The following is a 14,756-nucleotide window of genomic DNA, read 5'->3' on the forward strand; positions in this document are numbered from 1 at the left end:
TTGCAATTTTGTTTATTTAAACCGGTGTTCTTCACACACAGTTACAAAAGTAGTATTTTCATGTTGTGTTAGAATTTCTGTAGTTTTTTGTATCGATGTGCTTTCATATGTGAATTGGAGAATAAAACAGATTTTTTACAAAAATGAAGGTAAGTGCAAGAAGCTTTTTATACTAAATTTTTATTAAATGCAGTTTTTTTAATAATTCAAACACTTGAATTATTATTTAAATAGTTAAATGTTTGAGTGTTTTAGTTTCAATTATTTTTAACATATACTTCAAAATCCCTAAAGGTTAATTTTGTGATACAAAGTGTAAAAATATTAAATTGGAAAATAATTTTAAGAATATTTAAATTTAGTATTAATAATTTGTCTTTTCTATTATTATTATTATTATTTTAGGGAGAGAGCAAGCGATTTTCTGCGGCGTGAGCACGGTGCGACTGCAATCTAGCGGCCGTTACAACAACCAAATTACTTTGACATTACGGCCGGCAGAGGAGCAAGACTACAGCGCCATGTCGGCGGTCGTGTGCGGTGTCTGAATCAACAATTACAATGCAAATAAATAAAAATTTAAAAAATGTATTAATAAAGACTAATGGAGCTTTGCAACGACCATCATACTGACTAATTCATATTCAGTCCGATAAGAGAATAAAAAATGGTTTTTATTCACTTATTGGAATTGAATATGAATCTTATTATTTGATTATCAAATTTTTATTTATTTTTTTGATTATGTTAGATTTATGATGTTTTGGAACTAAATAAGTACCATCATCAGGTCTATTAGTCAAGAACTATTTTTTTAAAAACTATGTTAATAGTTATTTTGATGATCAGGTTTTTGAGGATCAGTCAAAGCTTATAAAGATGTGCATTAGGTACTTTATGAAAAAAGACAAATAGTGAAGATAAAATTACATACAATTTTTCTTGTTTATTACATTTATCAATATATTTGAAACAAATAGATTGATAAATTGAATTGATAACAAAGAGGTATCATTGCGCTTGTTAATGCTATTTTTTGGCAAAGGAACATGGTGATGGAACGTATATAGTTCCGAAACATCGTTAATGCTTAAAACCTTAGAATGTCTTTTGTGTTTTTATTCATTTATTAGATTATTTGAAAAAACAGTGAATTATTTTATTAAAAATCACCTACCAAATATAAAATAAAAAATTATATGTAATGTTTGTTAAATCGTTTCTGAGACAAAGCACATGCGCCATCTTTGTATATGTTCTTCTAACTAAATTTAACTTCTTGAAAATTGTTTTAGTTTCTTGTGCAAACAAAAAATACTAATTTATATTCACATAATTATTAATACTAATTGCTATAGATCATTCTGATTCTACGATAAAGTTGCAGGCTCCTTCTACTGTAATTGATAATGAGAAAAAAGATTTAAAAACTTTAAACATGGAACAAACTTTACAGTTAATAAAAATTATTTGTGCATTTAAATTTTACTTTAGTCACATTGTTTATGTAAAAAATTATAGTGGTTGAAATCTTATCTATCACTAATTTCTTATGGGTTTGTTAAGATTTTTTTAAAACTACTGCTGGCATCTATATGAAAACTGTAGTACTGCAGTCATTGATTTGTTTTTAAACGGATGGTACAAATTCGATAAAAGTTTTTGCTTGATTTAAGCAAATTTACTGAGGGTAACAAAAAAATTAACAAAAAATTAATTAATTGTTATTTCTGGAAATACAAGTCAACTTAAAATTTGTATGTAAATGTTAATTTCTGTTTGTATACCATAACACAAATTTTTCAAATATATATATATATATATATATATATATATATATATATATCACAAATGATTAATTGTTTTATAAATGCATATTGATGCCAAAGTTTCCAAAGTATGATTTTTAAAGAGCTCTTTAAAATGAGAATACAAATACTACTTTGAATATAATTTAAATATACTGAATTTTCATTTATTTATTTTTTTTAAATAAATTTCAAAGCATTTTGAGTAAAATTTAATCAAAATTTTAAATCAATGAAGCAAAGTCAAGATAATATTTTTGTTTAATAAAGTAATAAGTAGTTTTGCGTCGAATTGTGACTGCAGCAAATGTTACTTTTAAAATGTGTTATTTCTATAAAAATTCAAAAATTTGATATATTTTTTTTATATATGTCTAGAAATATATATTTTGGTTTTTAAAAAAATATTTATTAAATTTTTTACATAATTTTTTATGCAAACTCCAACGTGACTAAAGTAACTTTTATAAAAACTTGTTTTTTATAATTTTGTTTTTATAAAAACATTGCATTTGTAGATAAAGGAAAGTTAATTTATAATATAATTATTAATTAATATTCTAATTATCAATATTTATTAAACCATTTAGAAAAATCATCATAAAAATTCGTTTTATCTAAAATATTTACTAAAACAATAGATTTTTTTTACAATGTTAAAACACAGTTTTACTATTTGATTTAACATTTTCTAAAATATTTACTAAAATAATACCAATTTTTTTTACAATGTTAAACAAAACATATTAAAACACGTGACAACATCTAGTATCCACAAAAAATTGCTAAAAAATATAATATATATACTATAATATTATAAATTTTCAAGGAAAACTTTGTTTTTGCCAGAACATTCGATTTTACTTTATTAGTATACTAAATTTAAATTTAATATTTTAAGTCATTCTGAATCGTTTGTCAGAAAAAAAAAGGAAAAGCAAGATGATTGTTTGTAATTATAAATTGAAAGTCTTTCCAAAAATTTCAAAAAAATGTTCAATGAATATATTTGTTTGATTATTTAATTATTATTATTGAGATGTTGTCACACAAAACTATTTATATATTATCATATTTATTTTGTATATATTTTCTATGATAAACCTGTAAATTATTTATAAAAAGAAGCCAAAAAAAGAATTTGTAGTGAAAAAATATTTCAAATCTGAAACACAAACTGAATGTTCTGAATGTTAATTATATGTGATTAAAATAATAAACATTTATTGAAATATTAAAAAAAAACAATACAAATTATGGTAGATAGTATATAATAATTGAAGTTTTATTCAAATTAATTTAATAATTATTTTATTTAGAGTGGGTTATAATTTTGAAACAGAATACTATTTCGTTGGCATAATTGGATATATGGTTATAAAGTAGTGTGTATTACTGCTGCTTGATACCAGGGTGTCCAGAGAGCTAGATAAAACCTAGTATCTTGTACATATAAATACTAATGAACTACTTGTCTAAGATTACTCGACAATTTTAACAAAAATGTAGCATGATTCTGCAAAGCGACTCTTAGACTTAATCAGATTATAATTTTTTGTATATAATCAGTGATCATAGTTAGATGATTAATACTTATTTATATATATATATATATATATATATATATATATGTGTGTGTGTGTGTTTGTATGTATGTATATGTAATCCATAAGTCCTCTTCCACTGGCATCATGTTGACAGAGATGATCTTGTTTTGCGTTGATCTCGTAAAAAGGATGTATTTGATACTTTTTCTTGTCCTTGTGTTAGTACAAATATATTTCGATAGACGTTTTATTGCCCAGTGGCGTAGATTTAATTTTTCTTGGATTTCATAATATAAATGTATTAATAATTATAATTTCTTTTGTGTTCATGGTGATAAAGAAATTTGTTTACCAAAATGTTGATAAAGGAAAATTAGTTCGTACACTTTTTTTTAGCTGTGGCTTCAATTCTTTTTAATACTGTTTGGAAAATATTTTTGAAATTTTTTTTATCACCAATGGAAAAATATTTTAATTATTTTGAGATAGAAACGCAGTATTTTGTATTCCATATACAATTACTAAATTTTTTAAGCTTATACTTCTCCTTGTGCTAAACTATTATACTAAAATCGAATTATAACTAATACTAAAACGATCGTACGCAACATATGCGTGCGCAGCTTTTACTGCGTTAAGGGCAAAGGAAATAAGTCCAAATTTTTAAAAATTTATATATTAATATTGATATTTGCAGAATCAAAATTAACCTTATCTTTTCTATTTTTTTCATTGTGAACTTTTATAATGATATTTTTTACTTTGGATTCATATATATATATTATAAAAAGTGTACTTAACGAATTTTCAGAAAATCCGACTTGGTAATGTCACTATTTCTTGACGTTTCAAGTCATTCAGAATCGTTTGAGATCAAAATTGCTAAATCTGTGTGTGTGTATGTGATTTAAAATTTTTGTGGACATTTCGTCAAAAATGTCTGGACCGATTTGAAAAAAAAAAACAAAACCATTTGATAAAACTTGAGCAATAAATCTCAATTGGTACTGATTTATAAAGCCCATGACGAGTTTATACGTCAATTATAAAGTTAGTTGCGCTGCTAAGATACCGAATTTATTTTGAAAAATTGAAAAATATTACTAGGTTTTACATATTAACGAATTACAATTTTAAATATCAGTTAATTTGTTTAATTTTTATTTAATTGATGAGGCAATGCTTGTTTATTAGTAGTAAAAACTTTGAAAATTTATATCTATTTGCTTTGCAAGTAAGGAAGAATCTTATGGTAACAGAATCTTCGAAGAGACTGCGATGGAAAGTTTTTTTTTCAAAATTTTAATTTAAAATTTCCAACAGTCACTTCTTTTTTCTACGCCACTGTTCTATTCTCGAGCAAAAGTGTTCCTTCCTTCCTTTTTAAGGTTTTATAATGTTCGAAGCGTAGCCAGTTGACGGATCGTGATTCGAATATTTTCCAAAAGTTTCCTTAATGCTACTTTTCACCAGCACACAAGACGAGAAAAGAAGCTTCAATGGAAAAGTTTTGTATACAGAAATTATTCTAAACATTATCATTTGAATAAAATAAAACTTTCAGTCGATATGGTAGGTCAGGAAAATTGATAGAAACGAAATAGAAATATGATAAAATATTTGGGAAATAGAAAGAAAAGTTTTTAAAATGTCCTAATCTGTTAAAATATTTTTTTAAAACTTTTAGAATTTTAAAGTTTGATGTTTTCAAAGTTGTTAGATTATTATAAATGAAAAAAACGATTAAAAATATCAAACTATTTTAAAAAATGATATAAAAATAGAAGTAATATATACGTTTTTAATAGTCATCAAAAATATTATTAAAAGTGTAGAATTTTGAATGCATGATGAAAATTATACGATTACTAAAATGACTATAACGAAATAGGAGTTTGTGGTATAGGGGTCAAAATTTATGGTTGTTTTTAAAAAAATTTTTTAACTTCCCGTAGGGTAAGTTACAGTAACCGCAGAAGTACCAAAAATATTGTTTGTACAAATCTTTGTTTCAGAAATTTCTGAACATTTTGCTATACCATAGAAAAAATTGTTGAATGTGTGTGTACGTATGTATGTATGTATGTATGTATATATGTATGTATGTATGTATGTAATTCTGCAGCACCTCTTTTTTCTATTAGACTTTGTAACTGTTTTTTCCTCCAGTCGGAGGGCAATTCGCATGTTAATCCCGGCGAAGCCCCCCGAGGCATTCTAATCGGATTATTATTCCAACGACGGACAATAGAAAATTTACAACGGTATCTTTCACATCCATAATGCAAGAAGAATGCAGAATATTAAATTTATATAGGTTTTTGCACCTGGAATCCCATTAAATAGGTGTCTATCTATTTATCCATTATATCTATCGTAGTGCGATGGGCGATTGACCTGCCAACTAATATAAATAGTTTAATAGAGATAATTGTAAGTTTCCTGCAAAGTTTAAAATTGTGGACTAAAAACGTGGTCGTTGGAAATTTTACACATTTTTGCTAATTACAAAGAACCGGCTTTACTGATCGTTCCACAAAACTTTCAGTCCTTATCGAGTTTTATCGAATGGCTTCTAAATTTTTGAAATCGGTTCAGACGTTCTTGAGAAAATGTCGACGGAAGGCCACAACTTGTCACGCACACACACATACACACACTTTTTCCAAAATTGATATCATTCGATTTAGAATGACTTGAAACGTCGAGAAAACGTTATTAAAATTAGCAAGTCGGATTTTTTCGGGAAAACAAACTTTTCCTTCAGGAAGTTAAAAATATATAAACTATACTAACAATTCGTGAAAAATTATTTAGAATGTATGCAGTTCTCGTTAACTTTATTTTTTTATGTATGTATGTTTATATATGTTTGTGTATAAGTGTGTTTGTGTGTGCCTGAATAGGTCCACAAATCATTTACGGAACACCCAGAGGCAGGATACGGCAATCGTAATAAATTAAAATCCTGCCGCTGACAGAACAAACAATGTTTAACGCAACGAAACGCTATTTATAGCACTGCTGGCCAACATACCAAGACAATAGGTCATGTTATAAAAGTAATCATATTACCAACAAAAAATCTGCTATACTGTATTTGTACTTTTGTGTAGATTATTTAAAGAAATACTCGGATGGAAGTAAAACTTTTTGAAAAAGAACTAGATTCAGTTTGCAAAAGGATACAAATTGAGAGATTAAAATTCAATTGCGAGATAACAATAAAATGTGAGAGACAGAAATCCTTTATTTCGTCAATACAAGTAAAATGGTTTTTGAATTATTTAAATCGGACGCTTGCTTATCTCAAAAACTGAAACACCATTTTTAGCACTTTTTGCTCCGTATCTCCAAAAGGACTAGACCTGCCTCAGCCAAAAACTAATCGACGAAAAATCGAAGTTGTCGACAAAAAATCGAAGTTGTCGACAAAAAATCGAAGTTGTCGACGAAAATTTGTATCCGCACACCATACATCCATTTTTCTAATATATGTCAAAATGTTCAGAAACCTTCTGAAACGTAAAGATATATAAAACATTTCAGTTTCGACTTTTTTGCGATTACTATAACTTATCCTTATTAACTTCCCGTAGTGTAAGTTATTGTAATGGGCCGAAAATCGAAATTAAAATTTTTTACATTTCTCGACATTTTGAAGGTTTCTGAACATTTTGGCATACCTAAGAAAAAAAGGATGCGTGTGTGTGTGTGAGTGTATGTATGTATGGATACAATTTTTTGTCCACGTTTTCGGGCGCACGGATCAACCGATTTGAATGGTTCAAAACACATTCGATTACTATTAATATGGAGATGTGCTAATTAGTTTTTGGCAAAGGCAGGTCCAGCAGTTACGGAGATATGGAGCAAAGAGTGCAGAAAATAGAAAGAGTTTTTGAGAGAACGGATAATCCGATTTGTATGATCCAAAAAACATTCAATTCGGAATGACGGGGAGAAGGGGTGATTAGTTTTTGGCAGAGGTAGGTCCAGCGGTTTCGGAGATACAGAGCTAAATGTGCAAAAAATGGCAGTTTTTGAGAGAACTAAGCATCTGATTTGAATGATTTCAAAAACTTTCTGCTTGTTTTAACACAATAATTGATTTTGAAAAAAAAATTTTTTGCTTCAAAATTTTTTTTTTTAATTTTTTTTTCCAAAAATTTTTTTTTTTTGTATATCGAAAATAATTCAGATTTTTATTTTAATTCTGTTCTAATATACTTTAAACAAATAATTTCAACTTTCCAATTAAGTTTATATAATTCTTATAAATATTCGACAATGTTACAATATTTAAAATAATCTATTTGAAAACATTTAATATTCCTGGATCATTTCGATACGGTACGGGAAGTTCCAGCAATTTGCCTTAAGGCACGATGCCATACACCCCACTAGTTTTATATTTACACTTCAAATACTTTCCATTAACTCTTAATTTCTTGGAGTATATTTATTATCACACCTAGAGTTTTATTATGACGTTTATATACGCATTATAAAAACTCAAAAAAACTGCATGAAAATCCATAAAAATTAATATTTTTCCAATAAGCAACTTGTCCACAGCCCAAAATGTTGATATAATCCTTGTAAACCGGTCACTACTTTATACTCGATTGGGAATTCGTTCGATGTGATCGCTACAGTTAACTAGTAAAAAAGTTAGGTTCACTGAATTTTTACCTCGTCCTCCCCTGTTTTACCTTCGCATCTAAATAGAGGAGCATGGGGGCCGTTGCTCACAATGAGCAATGAATGAGCGAGCACCACCAGAAACGAGTGCAAATAAACACGAGCACAATATGTGTGAGCACTATTGCTATTGCTATTACTCTGGATGATGATGGCAAAGCATGACAAATTGGTCATGGTATAGTGTGCTCTTGCTATTTGCTCTTTTTGCACTTTTGTTTGTTTGCTTATTTATTGCTGGTGCTGCTGTTTTGATTGCCAACAATGGCTACACCCTGGTAATGGAATTTATTTCGAACTGAACCAACGTTCTGCATAGGGTTTGTCGGTTTTCAAAAACCGGTTTTAAAAACCGGTTTTTTGGCGAAAATTACGGAATTCGACAACCGGTTTTTTAGTGCAAAAAGTCGGTTTTCGCTTTATAAATGGAAAATGACAAATATAGCCAAATACAGAAAATAGATGAAAGCGTTTTGATTCTTGAAATCATATCGTTTCAATAGCATTTGATATTTTATCAGTCTGGAATGGTTCCCAGAAAGGTTTTGTATATAATAATTTAGATTTTTATACCAGTGTATATATTAATTTAAATCAATGTGACTTCTTCTTAAAGAAGTATTTTCCTCTACTCAATTTAAAAAAAAGAGTTTTAAACTCTAGAAGCCACAAACTAAAGAACAAAAAACTTAGAATTATTATATCAGGCTTTAAAAACAATTAAAGCATAATTTGGTCGCAAGTATGGGAGTATTTTCTTTTTCAGGAAATTTTGTGAGTAAACCAAGGATATGTCTAAGTAGCAATTTAATATACGTTCTCAGTTTTTTTAAATCATATTTTATTAAGCAAAAAATAATTAGGATGTTTAAAATTAATTAATTAAAATTGCTCGGAACAAAATAAAATTTTAGCTTAATTTTTTTTTAAACTAAAATTGATATTAACAAGTATGTATCAACATGTATCTAATATTTCTTTATTTTTTTTATTTAATAATTTTTTCTTATTTAAAATATTTTCATTCTTATATGTGAAAATGGTGCATGAAAAACGAATGATTATTTTCAAAGTTATTTATCAAGATAAACTATTATTTTTTAGTTCTACTAAATAAAATTAAAATAATTTTGTTTACTATCTATAAAATTAAACAATAAATAAATTCAGTCAAATACTACTCTAAATTACACTAAATTTGCGGATAAACTACAGCAGGGCTTCTTAAAGTGGGGGTCGCGACCCCGAGGGGGGTCGCGAGACTACTGAAAAGGGGTCGCAAAGATCTGATACTTTTCAATCATTATAAACAAAATTTTAAAATTAGTATTATTAGGCCGACTATTTTCACGATAACTTATGGCTTCTCAAGCTATGCTATTTGGCCAATATTTTTGATAAAATCAATGATATGAATTTATCAATGCAGGGATTCTGCGTTAATATGTTTATGTTAAAAAATAAACTTAAGGCCTTTGTTAAAATAATTCTTATATGGAAAAACAGAATGGAAAGTGGATCGCAAGTGGATTTCATTTACTGACGAGTATATAATTAGTAACAATATTCAAAAAAAGATACTCCTATAACAAAAATTATAGTTAATCATTTGAAGAATATAGAAGTTTACATCCATAGGTATTTTCTCAATGATATCGATACACAACATAAGATTTGCAATCCATTTTCAATTGAAATGGAAGAAATTAATTTTTCAAATTTAAAAGCACAAGAGGAATTTACCGATATAACAAGTGATACTACCTTGCAACTCAGATTTTTTCAAGTGTCTGTGCATGAATTTTGGATTGAAATCAAATCAGAATATTATTGCCATTTTGTGCAACATATTTATGTGAATCAGCCTCTTCTACATTAACTTACATAAAATCAAAATACCGTTCAATTTTAATAACGTTGAAAATTTATTACGATCTGCACTAACAAATTGAGCTTAGATTTAATTATTTGTGTAAAAATAAACAATCACATTCATCACATTAATATTGTTTGATGTTAATAATAGGTTTTCATTAAAAAAAATGTTACAAAATTTTATTTTTTTATTGAATATGTAGATATAGTTTTTGTTTTTCTTATAAAGAATTTGTTACAAAAGTTTATTTTTTCTATTGAATATTTTCTATATATATGAAAATAAGTCGGGTTTTCCTTTCTCGCACAAACCGATTTCGACAATTTTGCATTCGTTGGAAAGGTCTCGGGCAAGGTTTATAGCTAAGAAAATTAGTGGTGCATGGCATCGTGCCCTAATGCAAATTGCTGGAACTTCACGCACCGTAATTAAAAATTTGAGTAATGACATTAGTGAGAATTATCAGAATTATGCTTGGTTAAGTCAACGAGCAATTCTTGCCGCAAAGAATAATGATGTACACGCACTGAATATCACCATTCAATCAAAAATTGCTGGCGATTTGGTGACATACCAATGATTCCGACTGGTCTTCCGTTTGACTTCAAACGATTGCAATTTCCAGTTCGCCTTGCGTTCGCAATAACAAGTCGCAAGGCCAATCGCTTAGTGTTTGCGGGATAAATTTCAAATAGATTATTTAGAAAATCATTGTTTTTCACATGGGCAGTTATACGTTGCCTGTTCACGAGTTGGAAAACCATCCGCTTTGTTTGTATTAACGTCAGACCAAAAAACAAAAAAATGTGATTTACCAAAGAGCACTTCAATGAAATGGATAATTTGCGGATTCACTTTCATTTACTTAGAGAAGTTCAACTAAAAAACACTTCATTTTTGTAATCGAAATAAATTCATTACTGTTGTATAATAAAATCAAATGTTTCCTTTTCAAATATAAAACAAACAAAATATTTCTTCATTTTTCTCACGAAATATATATATATATATATATATATATATATATATATATATATATATAGTTTTATGTCAACGTTTCCAATTATATATAACATGAATGGGTACATATTCTTTAATCCTTATTTTATATAAGGTTGTCAAATATCTCCCTTCCGCCTTTTTGTATTATAAACCAAGAGCAAAAAAGCGGAAGGGAGATATTTGACAACCTAATATACATTGTAAAATAGTGCGATAACAGTTAATATATATTTTATTATTTGGAGGAGGGGGTCGTTTAAAATTTCCTAAACTTGAAGGGGGTCGCTATATAAAAGAGTTTAAGAAGCCCTGAACTACAGAATATTCGAGCAAAAATTTATTTCTATATAAAATACAAAAACCGGTTAAAACCGGTTTTTTAGTAAAAACGAAAATTTGAAAACCGGTTTTCTGAAATGTCGGTTTTTGTATAAACCCTAGTGTTGTAACCTAGTAGAAATATAGGTTGTCATGAACATCAAATTATTGCATTGCGACGAGGACAATCCTAACAATATCATTAGATGACATAAGGGAGATTCTAGTCTAGAATTGAAAAAAAACTATTTTTTTTTACTACATACACCTACTTCAATCACATGCTGATCTAGATGCTAAAGCTTTTTTTCCTAGGTCAGAATTTCCCAGACACAAAATAAAATCAAACTTTATTTCTCCATGAATGTAATTACAGCAGTTTCAATTATTTCGCACAAAATTCTGAAATGCATTGTTTTAGCATTTGCATATAGATTGCATTAAAACAAATGTCAGTCGTCTGCAATCTGCAAACTGCAAAATGCAATGAATTCCTAACAGACTTGCAAGCAGACGGATCACGAAACCAATAAATTTATTTTGTCTGGCGGAGAAATATAATTCTATTTTGAATATTCAATAGAATGGTATTTATTGGACAGGGTTAAAGATTCGATTTAAAAAATAATTGTATGCTTTTAGGACATACGCGTGTATGTCCTAAGCGTACGGTTCATTTTCCAAAATTTACTGAATTTTTATAATTAAACTGCATGTCGTAATACTATGAATTTCAGTATTTCAGAAATTTCCACTTGATGGGTGACATTCACGTGATGACCTGTGTGTACGAGTGTCGCTTTTAGGCGACACCCAGTGTATCGACTTTTACTTCTTTAATTATCACTCTGAGTTAAACTAATCAAAATTCTGATTTGCATTCTGGGTTTTAGCTCTTCAAAAGTGAATTTTTTACAAGTAAAAACTAGTGTCGCTTATAGGTGACGTAAGTGTGTCGACCTCACTCGGGTATTTAATACTCTAAGTCCAACTAATAGACCGTTTATTTACTATTCTGGTATATTTTAAATAACTATTATGTTTTTTTCTTTTTAGAAACGAATAATAGTGTCGCTTACAGACATCTAATCTGTCGACTCTTGATATAATATTTTGTCAACATTTAATTAAACTAATGAGCATTTTTATGCCCTATTATAGTTTTCAGCTCTTCAGAAGTGATATTTTATTTATTATTATTTTAATATTTATTAAACTGACAATGAGACAAATCTATTAGAATTCTCATATCTTATTTTGGTCTTTAGTTCCTCAAAAGTGATTTTTTTACAAATAAATACAAATGTCACTTATAGACGTCATCCAGTGTGTCGACTTTGCTTTGATATTTATTATTATTTGAGAATTTTAATTTATTATTTTAGTTTTTTTGCTTTTTAGAAGGTAATAATAGTGTCGCTTATATACGACATCTAGTGTATCGACTTTTAATGAGAATTCTTATTAACTTATTAACCAGAATAAGACTCTGGTTTTTAGCTTTTTAGTAGTAAATTTCTTTTACAAATAAATACTAGACGCTTATAGATGACATCCAGTGTGTCAACTTTTGCTTTCATATTTATCACTCTGTGTCAAGCTGACAAAAAATCTAATTTACTATTCTGGTTTTTAGCTTTTTATAATTGATTTTTTTACAATAAATATCAGTGTCGCCTATAGATGACATCCAATGTGTCTTTTGGTTAAATTTTATCACTCTGAAACAAACTAATGAGAATTCTTATTTACTATTTTGATATTTTAAGAAGAAATTTTTTTTTATAAGTGAATAATAGCGTCACTTATAGTTGACATGCGGTGTGCCGACTTTCACTCTGTGTCAAGCTGACAAAAAAATCTAATTTACTATTCTGGTTTTTAGCTTTTTATAATTGATTTTTTTACAAATAATATCAGTGTCGCTAAATGACATCCAATGTGTCTTTTGGTTAATTTTTATCACTCTGAAACAAACTAATGAGAATTCTTATTTACTATTTTGATATTTTAAGAAGAATTTTTTTTTATAAGTGAATAATAGCGTCACTTATAGTTGACATGCGGTGTGCTTCAATATTTATCACGCTGAGTTAAACTAGTGAAAATTCTAATTTAATCTTCTGTTGTTTTTTGCCGTTTAGAAGCAAATATAGCTTATAGACGATATCTAGTGTGTGGACTTTTGATAGTATTTATATCAATATTTATTTAGTTAAACTAATGAGAATTCTAATGTCCCAGTCTGGTTTTTAGCTCTTTAGAAGTGATTTTTTTCACAAGTGAATACTAGTGTCGCTTATAGACGACATCTAGTGTGTCGACTTTACTTTTTGTTTATCACCCTGAGTTATGCTGTTAAGAAGTCTAATTAAAAATTCTAGTTACTTTTTAGAAGTGAACGCTTGTGTCGCTTATAGAGGACATCTAATGTATCAACTTAACTAAATTATTTAAACTAATAAACATTCTATTGTCCTATTCTATAAAGTGAATAATACTAGTGTCACTTAAAAAAGACATTCAGTGTGCCGACTTTTTGTTCAATTTTTATTACTCCAAGGTAAACTAATGAGAATTCTAATTTACTATTTTGCTATTTAACTTTTTAGATATAGCGTATCTTATAGATGACATACAGTGTGTCGACTCTTGCTTCAATATTTATTACCATGAGTTAAAATATTGAATACTCTAATTTACTACTTTGATATTGAGATTTTCAGAAGTGCGACATTTTAGAAGGTAATACTATAGTACAACATTAGTAAAAATTTGATATTACTACTGCTTGACACCAAGCTGAACAAATAAGCTGATGCATGTTCTTGCTCTAACAATTAAAATTTACGAAAAAGTATCTGTGTGCAATTTTACATATATACTGTGAATTGTAAAGAAACTTTTGACAAAAAAACATATCTGTATCTCTGTGTCTATTGACAACCTTTTGCCTGAGTCCACATTTCAAACCAAGTACAACTTCTTCGTCTACAACCAACTGCCTTTCCCCAAAGTCCACATCTCTGATCCTTGCTCAAACAGGCAATTCAGTGCTACATTATTCCACATATTAATATTTCAATGCTCGACATCAACTATACAATAACTACATCCAAAGATCTGGTGCTGTGCACGTTCACCATATTTGTACTCCATCCATTCTCCACCGCTCATCGGTAAATAATGTAAAGGAATTCGTACATACGTATATCGACATACATACATCGACATATATACACACATACATACACACATACATACACATATACATACATACACCACTTACCTTACTTTACCTTACCAGAGTTATACATTCTCACCTTCCACTGGCTGGCTGGCTTTATCTCACTTTATCTCACCTTACCCCAAAGTCTTCGTCGTCGGCAGTGGTAGTATTGGTAGTATTAGTATTGGTAGTATTGGTAGTAGTAGTAGTAGTAAGAGGTACGCTGGCAAAAGGTTGCCTGTGTTCGTAGTATTATTGTAGATGAGAAAGAT

At 28.4% G+C, this 14,756-nt stretch overlaps 1 protein-coding gene across 1 annotated transcript in view; it reads left to right on the forward strand.

Moving 5' to 3' along the window:
* LOC113386915 (corticotropin-releasing factor-binding protein-like) overlaps positions 1–617 on the forward strand; it is a gene marked incomplete at its 5' end in the record, with an annotated part of 34,697 nt that extends 34,080 nt beyond the window's left edge. Inside the window, 1 exon segment of the mRNA XM_026624674.1 lies at positions 406–617. Coding sequence (XP_026480459.1) covers positions 406–548 — 143 coding nt within the window.
* Between the last annotated feature and the right edge of the window lie 14,139 nt (positions 618–14,756).

The sequence above is a fragment of the Ctenocephalides felis genome, unplaced genomic scaffold, assembly GCF_003426905.1.
Source record: "Ctenocephalides felis isolate EL2017-DRISC unplaced genomic scaffold, ASM342690v1 CF-g0.4_SCAFFOLD_03571, whole genome shotgun sequence".
Classification (NCBI taxonomy): Eukaryota; Metazoa; Arthropoda; class Insecta; order Siphonaptera; family Pulicidae; genus Ctenocephalides; species Ctenocephalides felis.